The 17,777-nt window shown below is 47.0% G+C and overlaps 2 protein-coding genes and 1 pseudogene across 3 annotated transcripts; 1 reads left to right on the forward strand and 2 right to left on the reverse strand.

Moving 5' to 3' along the window:
* Positions 1–6,117: 6,117 nt before the first annotated feature.
* LOC140222544 (uncharacterized) lies at positions 6,118–7,218 on the reverse strand (annotated as a pseudogene).
* A 484-nt stretch (positions 7,219–7,702) lies between these two features.
* Positions 7,703–10,055, reverse strand: LOC140222545 (uncharacterized). Its single transcript, XM_072293395.1, has 2 exons — positions 9,550–10,055; positions 7,703–8,774 (listed from the first exon to the last, which is right to left on the reverse strand). The coding sequence occupies exons 1-2, from the start codon at positions 10,053–10,055 to the stop codon at positions 7,703–7,705; spliced, it is 1,578 nt and encodes a 525-aa protein (XP_072149496.1).
* Positions 10,056–10,108: 53 nt separating this feature from the next.
* On the forward strand, positions 10,109–14,220 carry LOC117851592 (uncharacterized). Of its 2 annotated transcripts, XM_034733431.2 has the most exons (3): positions 10,276–10,892; positions 11,006–13,225; positions 13,977–14,220. In XM_034733431.2, exons 2-3 carry the CDS (start codon positions 12,627–12,629, stop codon positions 13,981–13,983), a joined length of 606 nt encoding a protein of 201 aa, XP_034589322.1. In that variant the 5' UTR covers positions 10,276–10,892; positions 11,006–12,626; the 3' UTR covers positions 13,984–14,220. The 2 variants fall into 2 exon arrangements, 1 of the variants encoding a protein (XP_034589322.1); XR_004639598.2 differs by lacking the exon at positions 11,006–13,225 and having other exon boundaries at positions 10,109–10,892.
* The last annotated feature ends 3,557 nt before the right edge of the window (positions 14,221–17,777 follow it).

A 17,777-nucleotide genomic window follows, 5' to 3' on the forward strand; every position in this document is an offset into this window, starting at 1 on the left:
CGTTCTCCCTGGCTACAGGCCTCCGCATCAACTACAACAAGAGCACGATGACGCCTATGCATGTTGTATCGGAGATGGTGACTAGCCTCCAAGATGTTCATGGCTGTCAGATTGGCAGCTTCCTGCAGACCTACCTCGGTCTGCCGTTGTCTAACGAAAAGCTACGCCTGTCAGCCTTCACGCCGCTCATCGCTAAGGCGGACAAGTACCTGAGTGGCTGGCAAGCCTCACTTCTCAATCCAATGGGGCGAGCGGTACTGGTCGACACAGTGCTTGACAGTCAGCTCGTCCATGCAATGTCCATGATGCTCCTCCCACAAGGCACGCTGGACGCGCTTGATCGCCGGCGGCGCTCCTTCCTCTGGTCTGGTGACGAGCGCGTTCATGGCTCGTAGTGCCTGATCGCTTGGGAATTTGCGTGTCAGCCGAAAGAGCAGGGCGGACTCGGCCTGAAAGACATTGCTACACAAAACAAGTGCCTGATGCTGAAATTGCTTCATCGTCTCCACAACCCCGGGGACTCCGCTTGGGCAAAGTGGGTACGGGAGCGCATTGACCTGGTGTCCATGCACGGTGATGTATTCGGGCCGCACTAGCAAGACCTGGAGGAGCTGATGCTAATGTACAGGGCAGTCAGAGTGTGTGAGGTGCGCGATGGCGAATCCACCAGCTTCTGGAACGACCGCTGGCTGTCTGCAGGACGGCTCAACACTCTCTTCCCACTACTCTTCAGCCACACCACGCTCGCTGAAGTCTCTGTGGCAGATGTGATTCACAACGGCCTCGCCACTTACCTTGTCCCCCGCCTCACGAGAGCAGAACTGGCAGAGCTCCCCAAGATGCGCCAGCTCCTTGATCAAGTTGCACTGACGGCCGGCATGGACCGAAGGAAAGCGGGTAGTGGGGGCCGAAGACCAAGTGCTGCGCTCAGGTCCGGTCTACAAACAGGTCCTCTCTGCTACTGGATCCCCTCCGTGCGCTTTCTACAACTTCATCTGGAAGAACCGTGTGCCGCCGCGGGTCCAGTTCTTTGGGTGGCTCCTGGTGCAGCAACGCATCCAGTGCAGAGCCAACCTCTTGAAGAAGAATGTCCTCCACAATGCTGGGTGCGAATTCTGCCATGCTGCTGTGGAGGACTGCGACCACATCATCTTCACCTGCCCCTTCACAGCCCAAGCCTGGTCCGCTCTAGGCATCAACGTCCAAGGATGCAGCACCTCCGCTCTATGGGATGTTCCCCGTCCGACAACACAAGCCATGAAGCACCTTCAGAGTTTCATCCTCCTGTTTTGCTGGCATCTGTGGAAGCACCGCAACAATGTTGTTTTCTACCAATCAGCCCCCTCCCACTCGCAACTGTGGGCCGATTGCAAGCAAGATGTACAGCTCTGGAGCCACAGATGGCTCGTCGCCGAACGACAGGAAATTGAGTCCTGGTGTCTGATTTTTCCTATCATGTAACAACCTATAGGAAGGTGCTCTCCCCTGTTTTTTTCCCTCAAAATCTGCTGAAACCATTATGTTAACTGTTTTTGGCTTGCCCAAAGCCTATGAAATGAAATTCAGGTAGGGATGCTCTCCTCTCCGGTGACTCTCTCAAAAAGAAAAAAATGGGATCGACAAACCTTGTGCAGCTTTGGTACAGCGGAAGGGATCGTGGTGTCGTCATCTTTTATGCTGGGTCACTCTCTCCGGCACGAGCGCTCTCATTTGCTCGCTATGGCGTGAAAGATGGAGGAGGAACAAATGATCTCAGCGCGGTGATTTTTTTAATTTTAACTCTTTTTAAAATAATATTTAAAAAATAACCTCTCCAGACAAATATTTCCATCTCATCACCTTTTGATCGTGCCAGCCCGTGTGGCGTGACAAAATAACGTTATCACGTCACATGCACTGGCATGACAAGTCTGCCATGCTAGCATGGCGAGATGATATGGACTCCTCTTGTCATACCAATGCATGTGGGGCGACAACGTGGTTCTGTCGCGCCACTTTGCATGGTGTGACGAGAGCCTAGTTCATTTAATTTACTCACTTTGAACCATCTAAATAAAATAGTATTTAAACTTTCAATGTTACGAAACTTGGCATGGCAGACTTGTCACGCCAGTGCATATGGCATGACAACATTATTTTGTCGCACCACGCAGACCGGCGCGACTAAAAGGGTCATGAGATTGAAATATTTATCTGGAGAGGTTATTTTTAAAATATTATTTCAAAAAGGTTAAAATTAAAAAATCCAGCGCGGTGTGGGTGCGTGTGCGTAAGAGGGACCCATACTGGATTCGAGCGCACGTGCAGCCGCGGGTGCTGGTGGTGCTGAATTCCGTAGAGAGTTCACGCTCCGAAGTTGTAGTGTCCAAATTCTCAGCGACTTAAGAACAAGTATATTGCTACACCTCAGAAGTTTTATAGGTCATCTCATGCAGTGCCAGATAGAATTTTTGCTGATGTGGATGAGATATGGTGAGGAGAGAGAAAGATGTCATTGTTTGGCGAAACAACCACCTCATAAACTAGATTTTAGGACTATGAGACGACTACTCCATGATTATACGCGTTGTGGTTGCCATGCAACTCATAATATTTTTTTCTATGCACAAATTAAGAAAAGAGAACTACTATAAGACAACTTAAAGATAATTTATTGTACAGATTGTTTGTTCTTAAGATTACGTGTCAATATATGAAACCGTCTATTAGACAATATCAATGTAAAAAATGATCCGTCCGAATAGCTTCAACCTTCAAACCTTTCAAGTGGGCAACTCGGTTTTTGTTGTTGCCGTGGGAGTGTGATGGGAGATGCGGCAGCCGGCACCACCCCCTCCGTCTCCAAGGTGTGCCACGGCTGACGGCGCGGCACACGTGCCAGTCAGTTGGAGTTGGAGAGCGGGAGACTAGAGTCGGGCTTGGGCACCAAGCATCCAATCGCTACCGTCAATTTGGTCCCAGCCGCAGGAAACTTCAATGGTCAATGGATAACTCATGTATGCTATTACATTACCTGCAGCAGTTACCGGTGCATTTTGTAAGTTTTCCTTCTCCTTTTCGCTCGACTAGGTTTAAAAAATATAATAAAAACAAACTTATTATTTATAATATTAAATATGCATAATATACAAATAAATCTATTATATAAAAGATGTCCCAAACAAATTACTAGGATCTTTGGATCACACGGGTCTACCAGCAAGAAATAATTCTAAAGAAGTGAACTCTTTGTATAATAAGTAGAATGCTTACATTGCCAATACCATCACACATGTGATGGTTTGAAATGAGAATTCTAAAGTAAAAACACTTGAGTACTATTGAGCAAACGACCGTAGGAAGTCAGAATATACACAAGTTCTGATGACCACAAATCACCTTTCAGATAACTTAAATGTACATTATTATAACATGTAAGTTGATGTAACATGAGCAAATCAGCAAACCAAAAGGCAAAGGCATAATCAGTGGGTACAAAACCAAAATGGCACTTACGAGCCACAGTATGTTGTGTATCCTGGTTGTTGACTATTGATGATGGTTCTGAGCTTTGTTGGTCTAAGCCCCCGATTTAGGTACCCCTACCCTCCTTTATATACTCCAGGGGCAGAATTACTAGTCGGTTACAAGGAGGAGTCATAGTAGGATTACATGGTATGAGTCCTAATAGGATTACAGGGGAATCCTAGTAAGAGTTCGTCTTCTTCCTTCCTTGCGAGTACTGGGGATCTATCCATGACACTACCTGTGAACCATGAATATTAGCACAAACAATGTTCTTGCAGTTTTTGAAGGCATTCTCTATCTGTTAAGATTCCTGCTCACCATATTTTCTATTATGAAGCCCCCTCTTATCTGCTCAGCTTGACTGAAATTTTTTAAAAAGATTTTGTCAACCAATCTGTTAGCATATAAGTATGTCATGTTCTTCTGAAAAGGAACATACACACAATTGACTCAGGTTTTAACTTCTTGGACCAAGACCATGAATATTTGTAGCTGTAAAGACAATTGTAGGGAAAAACAACATGAAATTGAACTATCATTCTACTGATTTACTGACCACAAAACCCATGGAAACCAAAGTAAATACCTAAAAAAAATGGCAGATGGTGATTGCAAACCTTATAACCACCAAATCTTCAGTTTTGCTATTGCATCACTCCTTTACAGAACATGCATCACAGCTCCTAGAACATCCTTCACATGAGAAAATAGGAAACGATAAGGACCAAAAAAGATTAAATTTCAAATGAAAAAACAAACAAATGATAAATGTGAGAGTCTGACAGATTCATACCCAAGACTAAATTACCAAACACATGGGAGCGTTCAGCGCAGTAGCAATTTTGACTTCAGCCTGTCAATTTAAAAAATCCAAAATGGAATATCCTCATCCAATGGGTGTTGAGGACGTTAAGTACTCAAGTTTGTTCTGGGCGCAGCTAATTGCTTCTTGCAATTTACATCAACAAAACCTGCTACACTCATATAATATATAAGAAATACAGGATGCACAGAAAGACGAAGAAGGGGGAGAAGATGCACATACCATGCATGACCTGGCCGAGGCCAAGAGTATCAAAGACATGAACGCCAAGGCAAAAGTTCTCATTTCCAATATTCAAAAGTTGAGAAATTAAATGAAAAGAATATCCATGTTATAAACAATGGACCTCTTTGATGCATGGGGAATAGAAATTTGTTAAGAAACAAAAGTTTCAACTGGGAATAACAAATCGAGGAAGAGGTAGGTACCCTTCATTTTTCAGTACAGGAACATTGCAATATGCCGCCAAAAATGATCACAAGAAATGAAGTTACTTACAGGTTCCCCTTTTTTTGATACGATTGGCTGCATTCAGAATCCAGAAGTTGCTAGTAGCACAAGCAGTTGGCATGGAGTAATTTGGGTCCATCCAACCGTGCATACGGGAACCAAATTCAGTAATCAAGAATCATAATATCTGTGAATAAAAGGGAAACCAGGTCCATAGCTTATTGCAAAATGTACAGACAATGTGTTCATCTTCTTGTGGGAAACCTATGCTTCAATCGTGTCACTAAAAACCCGAAGTAGCATCAAAGGAGAAGCTAATTAGGCAAAAAAAATGTAGTTCAGACATCGGGTGCCAATACATGGAAAAATAAGAGAAAAATTTGGTAATTCACCTGCTGAGCCATATAGTCGAACACCTTATGTGCGTCCTTGCTTGGTGGCCGTGTAGCCGGAGGGCTACCAGCGCCATCCTTGCCCGGTGGCTCCCATCTTCAAGCTTCTACCCCCACCACTCCATCGCCGTGTGCGCTGTGTCTTGACCGGTTGCATGCGCCGCCATCGTTGCGGCCCTCCAGGATGCGGGGGTTGGGATGAGAATGGGAGACGATAGCCAGATGCCACGAGCTCGCACGATGACCGGAGAATGCCCCGTCATGGAGCTCTAGTGGCCGCCGCCTCCTCCTGCCCGCCACCGCGCCGATGGAGATGGGGTGTGGGGCGAGGCATCGCAACTCGCAAGATGGTGGAGCGGCGTTGCGGGAGGAGAGGATTGGGAGGTGGCCTTCGAGCGAGGATGGAAAGAAAAAGGAGAGGAGAATCGAGGGACAAAAGGGGGTTACGGGATCGGCGCGGGGTGATTCGTATGGGGAAGGAGGTCATGGGTAGGGAAGGAAGGAAGCCATGATTTACACCGGAGATGAGGGAAATTGGGGAAACGAGGATTGCGGGATCGACGGATGCACATGATAGGTGGACAGAAACCGAGGCGGGAATTGGATTGTCGCATAGGGATGGGGAATAACGAGCGGGACCGGTGGGTACAAGGGGGAAAATTAGGGCATGTACAACCCACAGACAAGTGTTCGTCTCTAAGCGCCTAGAATCTATTATATAGACAGGTATAAAGACAGGTCATACAACCACAGATAGGGGGTCTGTCTCTAAACTGTTTAATGCTTTGCATGTAGTTAGGATCAACTATAAATAAATTTTTGTATACCATTATGTGGCTATTTGATAGAAAATGTATCAATGATAAATAAGAGCAACATGATTACAATATTTTTAAAAACCATCAATATAATAATTACATTTCATATAGAGGCAACATCTTTTATCTAATTTCCTTTATTTCCATAGCATTGCCATATGTGCTCGATTAGATCCTTCTTGAGTTTCCTATGTGTTGGCCGAGCTTTGATAGTGAAATTTCTATGAAGTACCTCTGCGAAGGTATGATTAGGGTTGTCACTTGTACGCACTTCAGGTGGGAGCACTATCGTCGCATTTGGATTCTCATTCAAATCCAAAACTTCTCTAATTGAATCCTTCTCATCTTCCACTATCATATTGTGAAGGATAACACAAGCTTGCATTATGTTGATAACGTCCCCCTGCTTCCATAATCTTGCTGGTCGACGAACAATATCAAAGCGTGATTGCAGCACACCAAATGCACACTCGACATCTTTCCTCGCCCCTTCCTGCATCAATGCAAATAATTTGTCTTCCGCCGACTGAGGGGCTATCACTGTCTTCACAAATACTGCCCATTCTGGATATATTTTATTGGCAAGATAATAACCCATGTCATATTGTGTTCCATTTACATTATAGTGTACCGCAGGAGCTTCCCCTTTTATTGCTTGAATGAACAGTGGTGACTTGTTTAGAACGTTTATGTCGTTCTGAGACCCGGCGGTACCAAAGAAAGCATGCCATATACGAAGATTCTGAGTTGCCATCGCTTCAAGGATCATAGTAGGAACGCCTTTATCACCACATGTGAACATGCCTGCCCAACCTTTCGAACAATTCTTCCATACCCAATGCATACAATCAATGCTTCCCAACATTCCTGGAAAACCACGAGCCTCATTTTCTCGTAATATTTTTCCGGTTCATCGCTTCTTGGAGGGCGTAGATATTCTTCACCGAATTTTTCAATCACCCCATCAGCAAATTTTCCCAAAATCTCCAAACAAGTGCTTGCAGCTATCCTTAAGCAAATGAACTAACTGGTGCCAATTTATAGTATGATAGCTCACCAATTCAGATCCAGATAGCTCACCGATTCAGATTTAGATAGCACATTCACATTTAGATAGCACATTCACATTCAGATAGCTCACCGATTCAGATTTAGATAGCACATTCATATTCAGATTCACATTCACATTTAGAACAAACTGAGAGAGAAAGCTAGTAGCAATTGTCATCTTGTACAGATAAGAATTAGAGATCACACAAAATTAACACTTGGGGAGACTAGTAAATGAAATATCAGATAGTCTTCCTAGATTTTGCATCCCTTCTGTTCTAGCATAGGCACTCGCGTGCAGTACCTTGTCACAGTGCCATGGAAATAAATTCAAAATGCTGAATTGCACCGATTCAGCTTCCAAGAATATTACTAGGGTCAAATTCTTAAGACACTCAGATAGCACTCAGATTCAAATAACATTCACATTCAAATAGCATTCACATTCAAATAGCATTTAGATAACAGTGACATTAGCAATGACATGTTCAGATAAAAGATAGCAATGACATGTTCACAAAGATAAAAGTCTATTCCTACCAGTAGCACTACGCATTCAGACAATCATGTAGATCACACCATGTCCTGCAAAATTGAGAGGCTCAAGTTGCTCAAATTCTTCAGGACATTGAACAGGTGTACAGGTTGCTCAAGTTACCTGTTCAGACACTTTCAGGAAAAAGGGCCTTCCTAAGACACTTTATGGCAGCAACTCGCTTCGCCTTTTCCACATCGGACATTGAACTTGTATCTTGTAAGATGAGGTTGTTATAAGCCTCCATCATCTTTAATTCTTTCTCAAGCATCTTTCCCTCTTTGGTCTCTTGTGCAGTAAGGTGGGCAAGTTTTGTGGTCTCAAGCTTCTCAGATGATAGCTTTTGCTGCAGTTCCAATATCTTCATAAGGTTTGCATTTTTTTCCTCCTGGTATTTACTAAATCTATCTAATTTGTCTAGATCAATAGCAGATTCCTTTGAGTTATCATCATCTTCACTGCTGGAGCCTTTTGACTTGCCTTTTGCAGCTAGAGCTGCCTTTTTAGCTGCCTTCTGATCCATTGGTCGTTTTGGCATCTCTTCCAAACTTTCATCATTTTCCTGATCCCTTTCTTCTTCAAGGTGAAATGATTTCCTTTTACGTGCATTCCTCAGCTCTTCATTGTATGTTTTCCACTTTGACACTTCTTGACAAGTTTTCCAAACCTCAATCCCAACAAAAGGTCCTAGTTTTGCATCTTTGTTGTCCTCCGCATAGAACTTGTGGGCTACATCAATCCACATTTGATTGGAATATCCACTTGTAAATACTCTGCGAGCCTTTACATAAGCACATTCAAAGAGGTCCATCCACCTATTAATCTTGTGCCATCTATCCTTGCATTGCTTCAGATTTCTCTTTCGAAGTGGTGGGGTAGTCTTGTTGTAGGATTCAACAACCTCACCCCAATACTGGTTACCACCCTTATCGGCTCCACAGGTAGAATCTGTTGAATGTTCTATCCAAGCACTCATCAATCTAAGATCCTCTTCCTCTATCCATAGGATCCTCTTCTCAGTCCTAACATTGTCATTGTCAAGTAAGATTTCTACTTCACGCTGTGAACTTGCATCATTGTTGGTGGATAGTGGTCTATTCAAAGGGCTGTTGTGAATAGGTGCACCAACCAAATGAAAGTTGTGTGGCTGATTTCCGAAGTAGCTCATGAAACCACCAAATGGACGTGGATCTTTGTCCCTGCAGGAAACAATGTTCAGATACCTTCAGCAACTATAACCACTATGTTCTGACTATATATGTTCTATGGACAGTGGTCAATTTTCAGATATGCTTATATAGTTCTATACAGTATTGGATTGGACCTAAGAAAAGGAAAGAAAGAAACAACTGAGATAGAACCAACAGAACTAGCTAAGGTGATGATAATTTATCAAAGCTGGCCTTCAGTTGATTGCTTCCCAGTAATAGTGTACATAACAACAGCCAGTTTCATGCACAACTTATGAGCATGGCCAACAGTGAAGATGATCATACAAAAAAGAAAAAAATCTTCTATCCAAGAATAGATATAATGTAACACGCACTAAATTACACTAAAACAATCTGGAGCACACAAAACCTGAATTACGCGATAGTTGAATCCCATGATTACGCTTCAAATCATTCTCCACTGTCCCACACCAGTCATTTTCACTAACCACATTTTTTAGAAGCCCTTGTTGGTTGCTACTACTCGTGGTATGTAAGACAGCAACATATATGTGCCACTTAAAAATTTCTGGTATGTAAGACCACAGAATAATTTAATCAAGTCAGCTCAGTTATCATCTTGATTAATCTATATGTCAACAAATAGTTCTCAACCATGGCTTGCTAAGATAACATGTGATTATTTGTAAGATAATGTAATTTGGCGCTCTACAGCCATATAGCTTTTCCTATTCTTCAAACATGATTGTAAATTGAAATAATACCAAACTTGTAGTCACATATCTGAGTTTTGAGTGATTACCATGATCCAGGAGAAGAGGGATCGCTACCGACCGCATCAAACCAAGCTTCAGATGGTGAATGAGGGAACGGAAATCTATCTATGCTGGGGAAGCCACCAAAGCTGGATCCATCAATGGAGGATGGCGCCGTTGACGCGCCCTTGCCGACACCACCGGTGGTTGGGCTGGTCCCTGCTGCTGAGCTGCCGCCACGTCCGAGAGAGCGGGCTGTCACCGCCGAGCCGCCTCCACGACCGAGAGAGAGAGCCGTTGGCGCCGAGAAGCCACCGCGACCGACTGTATGGGCTGGGGCCGCCGCCGCCGCATCCAACGCTGACGGTGTGGCCCCCTTCTTCTTCCTAGCTGCAGATGCCATGGACATCTCGAGCGCACCCAAATCGGAGACGAGGAGGGTACGAGGTGGAGATGGAGGCGGATGGGGGGAGCCAGGAGATATGGCAGGTGGAGATGGATTGGGCGCGGAAAACTCCCGCGCGTGCCCAAATCTCCTGCCTGCGCGCGCCATCGACCGCCTCCCGCGTAGGATCTGAGCGCGCCGTCGACTCTCGAAGACGAGGCCGTACAACGGAGCTGCCGCCATCTCTTCCGCCTCGGAGCACGGGACATGCCTGTCGCCTCGCGAGGCGACGGGGCGCGCGTGGCGTGGCTAAATGGGGGGATTTTGTGAAAAATGGCCTCGCGAGGAGACGAGAAAAAGGCGCCGTTGTACATGCCCTAAGTCGGTGATAAAAAAAAAGACGTGGAAGGGATTTAGAACGGTATCCCTCTCCTGTCGTCGTAATCTTGTGTACGGGACATTGAGCTCTTCATGAAAGGTACGTGGGTATAACTCTAGATGAGAATTGACATCAATTTACTCGCTCTCTACAGTATAGAAGCTCTCCACAGTATAGTATAGAAAAGAGATGCAACCGAGAGCACGGATTGGGTCGGTAGAGCACCTTACAAGAATTGGAAATCACCGCTTGTTTGCTTTTCTTCTCTCTGATACGTGGAGATGGAGCCGCCCATTGTACTGACCCACAGCCCCACAGGCCACAGTGATGTCTGTGGCTACGGAGTGATGGCGCCTTGGCCACTTGTTTATAGTAGATGTTGATGTCGTGAGGAGAAGACTTGCAATTGCAAGTCAACGAGCTAGCTCCGGCTCAAATGAGCTGCCGCAGAGCTTCCATACCTAGCTCGCCCCGGCCCCTCTCTGCCCCCATGCCTTGCTCGCGGATCTGCTGCTGTTGCCGCTGCAGAATGGGAAGGCCTTAGGCGACTGGGAACCACGGTGGCCTCACCTGAGCTTCGCTGCTTCCACTCATGTCATGGCAATCAGGCAATGGCAACCTGGCAGGTTCGTCTGGTCTCCCTGCCTTTTTGTGCTCGTTTTGCTGTGCAAGCTTGTTCTATCCCTTTTGCTTTCCTTATTTTGGAATGAAATCTGCCTGACTTTCTACGGACCACTAGAAGCACTGGTCGAGTATTCAGAAAATTCGCAATTCCTTACAGAAGAGAGCAACCAAGCAGCTCTTCTGAAACGGGTAAGAAACAAGATGCTAGCTGCTACAGATCTCTGACTCTTCGCTAGAGAAAAACAAGTGTTAAAATATGGTACGCGCACATATTAATCTTCATTTGGTCATGAATAGGAATGACCTTTGGTGGCTTTATCTGTTTGCTTCTACCTCAAACGAGAGGGGTGTCACGTAAGGAATCACTAAGGCCTGGTTTGGACAAACCATTGCCCGGTGGACTGAGTTGATTGATGGGGAACTGAACTCTCCTCTGTCCTCTTCACTAGGTAGGTTGAGCACTTGAGCTTCGGTCTAACAGGCAACAGCACAGCACAGCACTATGGGAAGAGCAACACTTGAGGGAAAACCCCGGATCGTTGGCCCGAAATGGCGCGTCTTGGCCCGCCTCAAGAAACTTGTCGGCCCGGGCAATTGGTGGGCTTGCGTGGGGCCCGCAGGCAGCAGGGCAGCAGGGTCAACTAGCCCACTCACCGTACTAGCAACTAGCAAGGCCGAGGAACATCACAGGTGCACCTTTTTAGGCCCACTTTGTGTTGCCTCGCCGCAGGCCTTGAACAATTCCTCGGTCGTAGAGAAAAAAAATATTTTTGGTTGTATTATTTACACTCACTCAGCTAGGAGGCTGGCAACAAATAATTTGTGTCACCGTTTCAGCCTTCCTAAGTTTGGCTCTCATGTACCAACCCCAGAAGCTGGTAGGCACAACACAAAACACTTCTTTCGGGTGCATAAGCAAAGGATTAGAGAAAGGTTTTACTTAAAAGTTGGATGGTGTGGAAGCTCAAATCAATTAAAGAACAAGGGTCTGATCAAATAATGGAATAGGTTAGGGGTTTATGCGTGTGAACACAACACACAAATCCCGAGAAATTTCGAAAGGGCACATTGCACATACATACCCTTACCCGGCTCAGAGGTGCATGTATGTCCAAGAACCAAAAGCTTTGGACATTCACAAGTGTTGACATTTCACTGGTTAGATAATGCTGGCACCGGGAAATTTCTCCAATATCCTTTTTTTTTCTTTTGCGACGCTTACCCAGTTGCACAACAGTATACTAGATCCTGCATTAGCATTACATCATCAATCCCATTTTCTTGAGCGAAGTAAAGCCGCTAAAGTGAAGCTTCCGTCAAAATTCATCTGCTCATGGAAGCAATCCGTTTTCTGGTTAAAAGCATCTGGTACAAATATTCTCCTCTCATCTGGTACAAATATTCGTCAGAATCCCGCACTTTTGCACTTCAACCCCTCTCTTTTTTTGAAAGGAACGGCAAAAGCTTTGCCGTAGATTTTATTAGAAGAGAAAAAAGGAAAAAAGAACAAGTCTGTACAACAGGAGTCTGTACAACAGGCAGTATCCATCCACTTCGACCCCTCTCATCTGCCACAAATATTCTCTTCTCCTCCCCATCGACCTCGCACACCACCGCGGACCACGGGCACCACCACCTGCTCGGAGAGGCTTTAAACCCTCGCACGCTAACGCCGCTCCGGCAACGGCAGCCCGGCGTCTCCCTCCGCACCTCAAGATCGTCTCCTACCGACCGCCATGGTGAACGCTGCTTCCGCCGCGGGCTTCGCCGACCTGATCGCCGCGATCATGGCGCTCGAGATCTTCTTCTTCCTCGAACCTCAGTCGACGGGTGCGGGTACCGCGCCATCGGAGCAAGCCCCGCTGATCGACAGCGCCGTCGAGCTCTGTCTGCCGCTGGCTGCGGCGGGGACTCTCCTCACCGCCGTCGCGTTCGTCTACAACCACCTCAACTGTCACGCTGCCGTCCCCGCAGCCGGCGCGGCCAACAGGCGCGTCTCGGGGGTTGCCTTCTTCATCTTGTGCGTTTCCGCGGGCGTCCTCGACTTATTCTTCTACGTGCAGCCGCCGGCTGGTAGCGTGGACCACGGCGCGCGAGCTCGCGCGCTCGGTCTGGGCGCTCTCCGCGCGCTGCCTGCTGCGGCGACGGCGACGTTCTTTTGGGGGATGATGCTCATCATCATCGCGCACGTCCGCGCCGGCGGAGAAGGAGGCGGTGGCGCCGGAGCCGGAGCCGGGCACGGGGCGATCAAGATGGCCGTGCGAATCCTCACCATGATCGCGGTCGGAGCGGCGGCGGGACTCGCCTTCCTCGTGATCATGGCCCTTTGCGTCAAGTAAGTTCCCGGCAACCTCGCCCGCCGCCCTCAGTTCCTCTTCCTCACTTTTCCCTGCCGTGCGCTGTGCGCACCCCCGGCTCCCGCCGTAGGTGCCCGCGCTGCGACTCTCCGCCGTATCCCTACCTCGCTTTAATCTCCACCACCGGCATCCAGCGGCGCGCTTGCCGGGCTCGCTGCGCCATGCGCCCGTGCCTGGTGTGTCCTGTGCTCGCCCCGCTCGGACAGTTGTTCCCCTCACCCACGATGAGCTTAGTGTCGCAATGTTTGTCGCCGAGTATGGCGACGGTGTACACGGGTCCGAGTGTTCGACGACCTCATCACTTTGATCGAGCTGGTGAAGAAGCCGGACTTCCAACTTTCCAAGCACATACCAGCAATATACCATGCATTGGGCTTCAGCTTCGCCGGCGCGGGCGCGGTGGCATCATGGACGTTGGAGTTCGTGTAGTTCGCGGGCGGCCAGCCTACTGATTTTGCTGTTGCTCCATGAGGAGTCAATAATCCGTTCGTTGAAGCGCACTAGCCGCTAGCTCTGTAGATTCACGGCGGCATATTGCTTCTTTGATCGAGTTTAACATTTTCGTTTCTCCTTGAGCTTGTCATTGCGTGAACAGCCTTTTACGATGCATCGATCAGTATGTTAATTATGCAATCGTTTTACAGTTGATTTGTTTCCTTTCAAACTATCCAGTTAATTTGGTTTATTTACAGATGATAAAATTAATTTGTGCAATCCTGTGTGATGCAGGTATTAAAACCAAGCTGGAAGAAGAGGTGCCAACTGGCTACGGTATCTCCATAATGAATTTAGTCATGTGTAATTATATTCAGATGAATGTTGTACTAAATACGGTTCTGGTCGTGCTGGTTATTTGTGACTACGGTAGTTGTCGAGTCAGGGGTGATACTTTGAGCTTGTTGGTCTATTCTGAACAAACTTTTCTCTGTAACCATTTGATACGTCTGATGTGCGATTGCTTTGGTGAAGTTCATATGCGTGGTGCAATCTTCATATGGTGCACGTACTTGATCATTGCTGATCTTACTAATCTGAGGTGCTTGTACTGGTGTCCTGGTATACGCAATTGGTGATCACCTCAACCATGGGATTGTTGGCTATGTCCCCAAGGACCAAGGTCACTTTTGTTATTTTCTGGTGGTATCGTGTTATTGTGGGGTATGATGCTTGTACATTAGTATTTTGTACATCGTATATGTCATTGATTGTATGAATTGGCAATAGAACTCGATCTTGAAAGTACCCGTTGCGCAACTATGACATTTGACAACAGTCCCTGGCCGTATTGGTTCCTAGGATGGCTATTAATTGGTGAGCGCACTCAGGAATTCATTAGACTGAGCAATCACAAATTAACTTTTTTTTTAAAAAAAAAAAGCAATCCCAAATTAAAACTTTGAGCGCGGTTTCTCCAAATTACCTTTTTTTTTTCTTTTAGTACTTACGCGCACTGTTTTCGTACACTGTTTCGTGTTGATGCCCGTTCTTTCTGCTCTGCTTTTAGAATTTCCTGATGTGCCCTGCCTGCACCTGTCGATGGTTGTCAGTCGTCAGTAGTCATGTGCAGACTCGATCGTTCACGCCGCGGGGCGACGCGGCAGGGCGGCAACGCCTTCACGCGGGTCTCCTTCCAAAGCGAGCGGCATCGCCGTCCACGATCACCAATGAAAAAGCAAGCTTGCCAGTCATACTCACTAGTCACTAACTGTTCAACTGTTCAACCCACTTGCTTTTCTTTTGATTTCCTTTTTTCTTCACCGTCGAGAGGGACAGGTCTTAACCGTCTATGAGAGAGAGAGAGAGAGAGAGAGAGAGATGCTGCCGTGACGTGGCAGCCCAATGGGCGTGTGATGACGTAAAAAATATTGTTTTTCTATCTTTTTGTGTGGAACTTTCGTATGTGTTCCGGTCCATTGGTAATATATACACCATCTACCGTTCGTAGCAGTAGAGCATCAATCCGGCCGTACTGCGGCCGCAGTTCTCGTCAGTCGTCACACATGACATCGGCCGCGTGACGACTCAAGTCTTGTCGATTTGTCCCAAAGTGGTGAGGCCGTGGCAGTCTGACAGAGATGCTGAGCTCGTGCACGAGCGATAATTGCAGTGGTCAATTTTGCTGGACGCCTGGGATCGTTTTCTTTTCCAAGTTCAAGGACTTGAATATATCATTATTGGGCCCGTTGAGAGAAAATGAGGAGCGCTTTCACACCCACACACATGCATGTACACCATCCTAAGAGTGACGCGTTGGATTTCGCCGTGTGCCTCGACCAGTCCAGGTGCACTGCACTTGTTGGAGACTTGAAGCCTGGTAACCCACCAATAGGTAACAACTAACAAATATTATTATGCGCGCTACATGAAAAAAAAAAGTGAAAACGGCTGGCTACCGTGGAAGACATGGCAGATACGATGCGATTATTTTGTGTAGTGTTGTCATAGACAAAGAAGAAGTTAGACCCATCATCGGACTATCTCCTGGGCTGGGCTCCGACCGGGTTGGGTTTCAGAAAAATAGGCCTTAGCTGGGCGGGCTCCGCCCAGGTGGGCTTAAGATCCAAGCAAGCAGCTTTAAACCAACCCGGCCTCTCCTTCCACTCCTCAACAAAATCCTCCCGAACCGAACACCATGGTGCGCGCTTTCGCCGCCGCCTCCTTCGCCGACCTGTGCTTGGCCATCACTGCCCTCGAGCTCTTCTCCTTCCTGGACCCCGCTCGACCCCCACTCCTCGGCAGCGCGGCCGAGGTCTGGCTGCCGTTGTGTGCGGTGGCGGTCCTCCCCATCGCCGCCGTCACGTTTATGCACCATCACCACCTCAGTCAGGCCGCCGCCCCTGTAGCCGGCAGTCCCCTACAACTCATGTTGCAAGGTAGTAGGCAGTGATCAATGTCAATGACGGACCTAATGCCCCAATATTAGGCACTGCCCCTCATCCCACAAAGGCTGATAGGACAGGTAAAGCATTTTTTTTCTTTTCTTTTTGAGATCAGAGCATATTCAAACAAGCAGATATGCGCCACGTCGCCAAAAGTTCTGGTGCCAAAAAAAAAAAAGCTCCGGATCAAGCTACAGCTACTTGAGAATTGAGATTGAGCGTATCTAAAGAAGACGATGGGGACGAAAATTTGGTGATCCGCGGTTGCCATCGTGACGAACATGGCCCCGTGGACGACAGCGACATACAGCAAATTTATCATGGTTGTAGTTGTAGTAGGGATTTGATCGTGTCGATTGACACTAACGGTGCAGTTTAGTAGGACCGGATTGCGAGCAAGGCATCACTGTCACTCTTCGCGCGACGAAGGCAACGCGTGTTCGCCTTATCGTCAACAGATGTTTCCATCGTAAGCAAGAATCTTGTTAAAATAGTCGGCACCAGAACTCTGTATTTTACTCTCCTACGCCTTTTTTTGAAAAAAAATTCCCACGCTGATGAGGAGGAGGGATTTTTCCTCGGATCCTTTTCTTTGATGCGGAACTCTCGAAAGCGTTCGGACCCGCTGGTGGTGGACTAGCAGTATCTCTCAACTCTTGGGCGTTTCACCATCAGTAGCAGTCCCTTTATTAAACTAAAATTCACACGAGTAATTACTACACTAGTGTCAGTAATTACTTCGCGACGGAGAAAGGGAGAACAGCACGTCGTGTCAGTAATTACTTCTTCCTTTGTGAGATTCCGTCCTGTCAGGTCCAGTGGCGCGACGAAGAAAGGCAGTACAACCAGCAGCTCTGATTTGACACTGAGACGAAGGAATCGCCACGGGCACCTCTTGTTCTCCCTTTCTTTCTTTTTTTAAGACGTGCAAGCACGTTTTTCATTAAGAAAAGATACAATTATTTTGAGTACAAATCAGTCCTGTAGAAAGAACGACCCGGACACGTTTACAAGAGAAGAAGAAAAGAGAAAAAGAGGAAGAAGCGGCTATGTGGGTCTAACACCAAGAAGAGACGCAAAGTCCCAGAAAACCAGCTCGCGCCCACAACCTTGCTTCCTCCAGTGCATGGGCCACCGTCGCGCCACCGGCGGAGGCCGCTCGTCGCCTCACAAGTATGCGTGCCAGTCGGTCAATTCGCCGAGGAGCATGGACTCAAGATTTTTTTCACGGTCCCCGTTGACGCCTACGCCAAAGGAAAATAAGCGCCCTGTTTGCTCAGCACTACAGCAGGCGATGGCATGCTCAGCTTCGAAATGGATCCTGATCGGGTTGCTGGACCACTTGTCACAGTGACATGGCGTACCAGTATTTCTGAACCACGAAATACAACAGTCTGCAGGGTGTGCCTGTGTGGTCACTGAATCTTACGCCTACCCTTTGTGCTGGCCTTGTTTACTTCACCCCCAACTCCTAACTTTAGCACTATGTAAAAAGAAGATTCCCCATCACATCAAACTTACGGTGCATGCATGGAGTACTAAATGTAGACGAAATTAAAAACGAATTGCACAGTTTTGTTGTACTTTGCGAGACGAATCTTTTGAGCCTAATTAGTCAATATTTGGACAATAATTCACAAATACAAACGAA

This window comes from Setaria viridis, chromosome 4 (genome assembly GCF_005286985.2).
Source record: "Setaria viridis chromosome 4, Setaria_viridis_v4.0, whole genome shotgun sequence".
Lineage (NCBI taxonomy): Eukaryota > Viridiplantae > Streptophyta > Magnoliopsida > Poales > Poaceae > Setaria > Setaria viridis.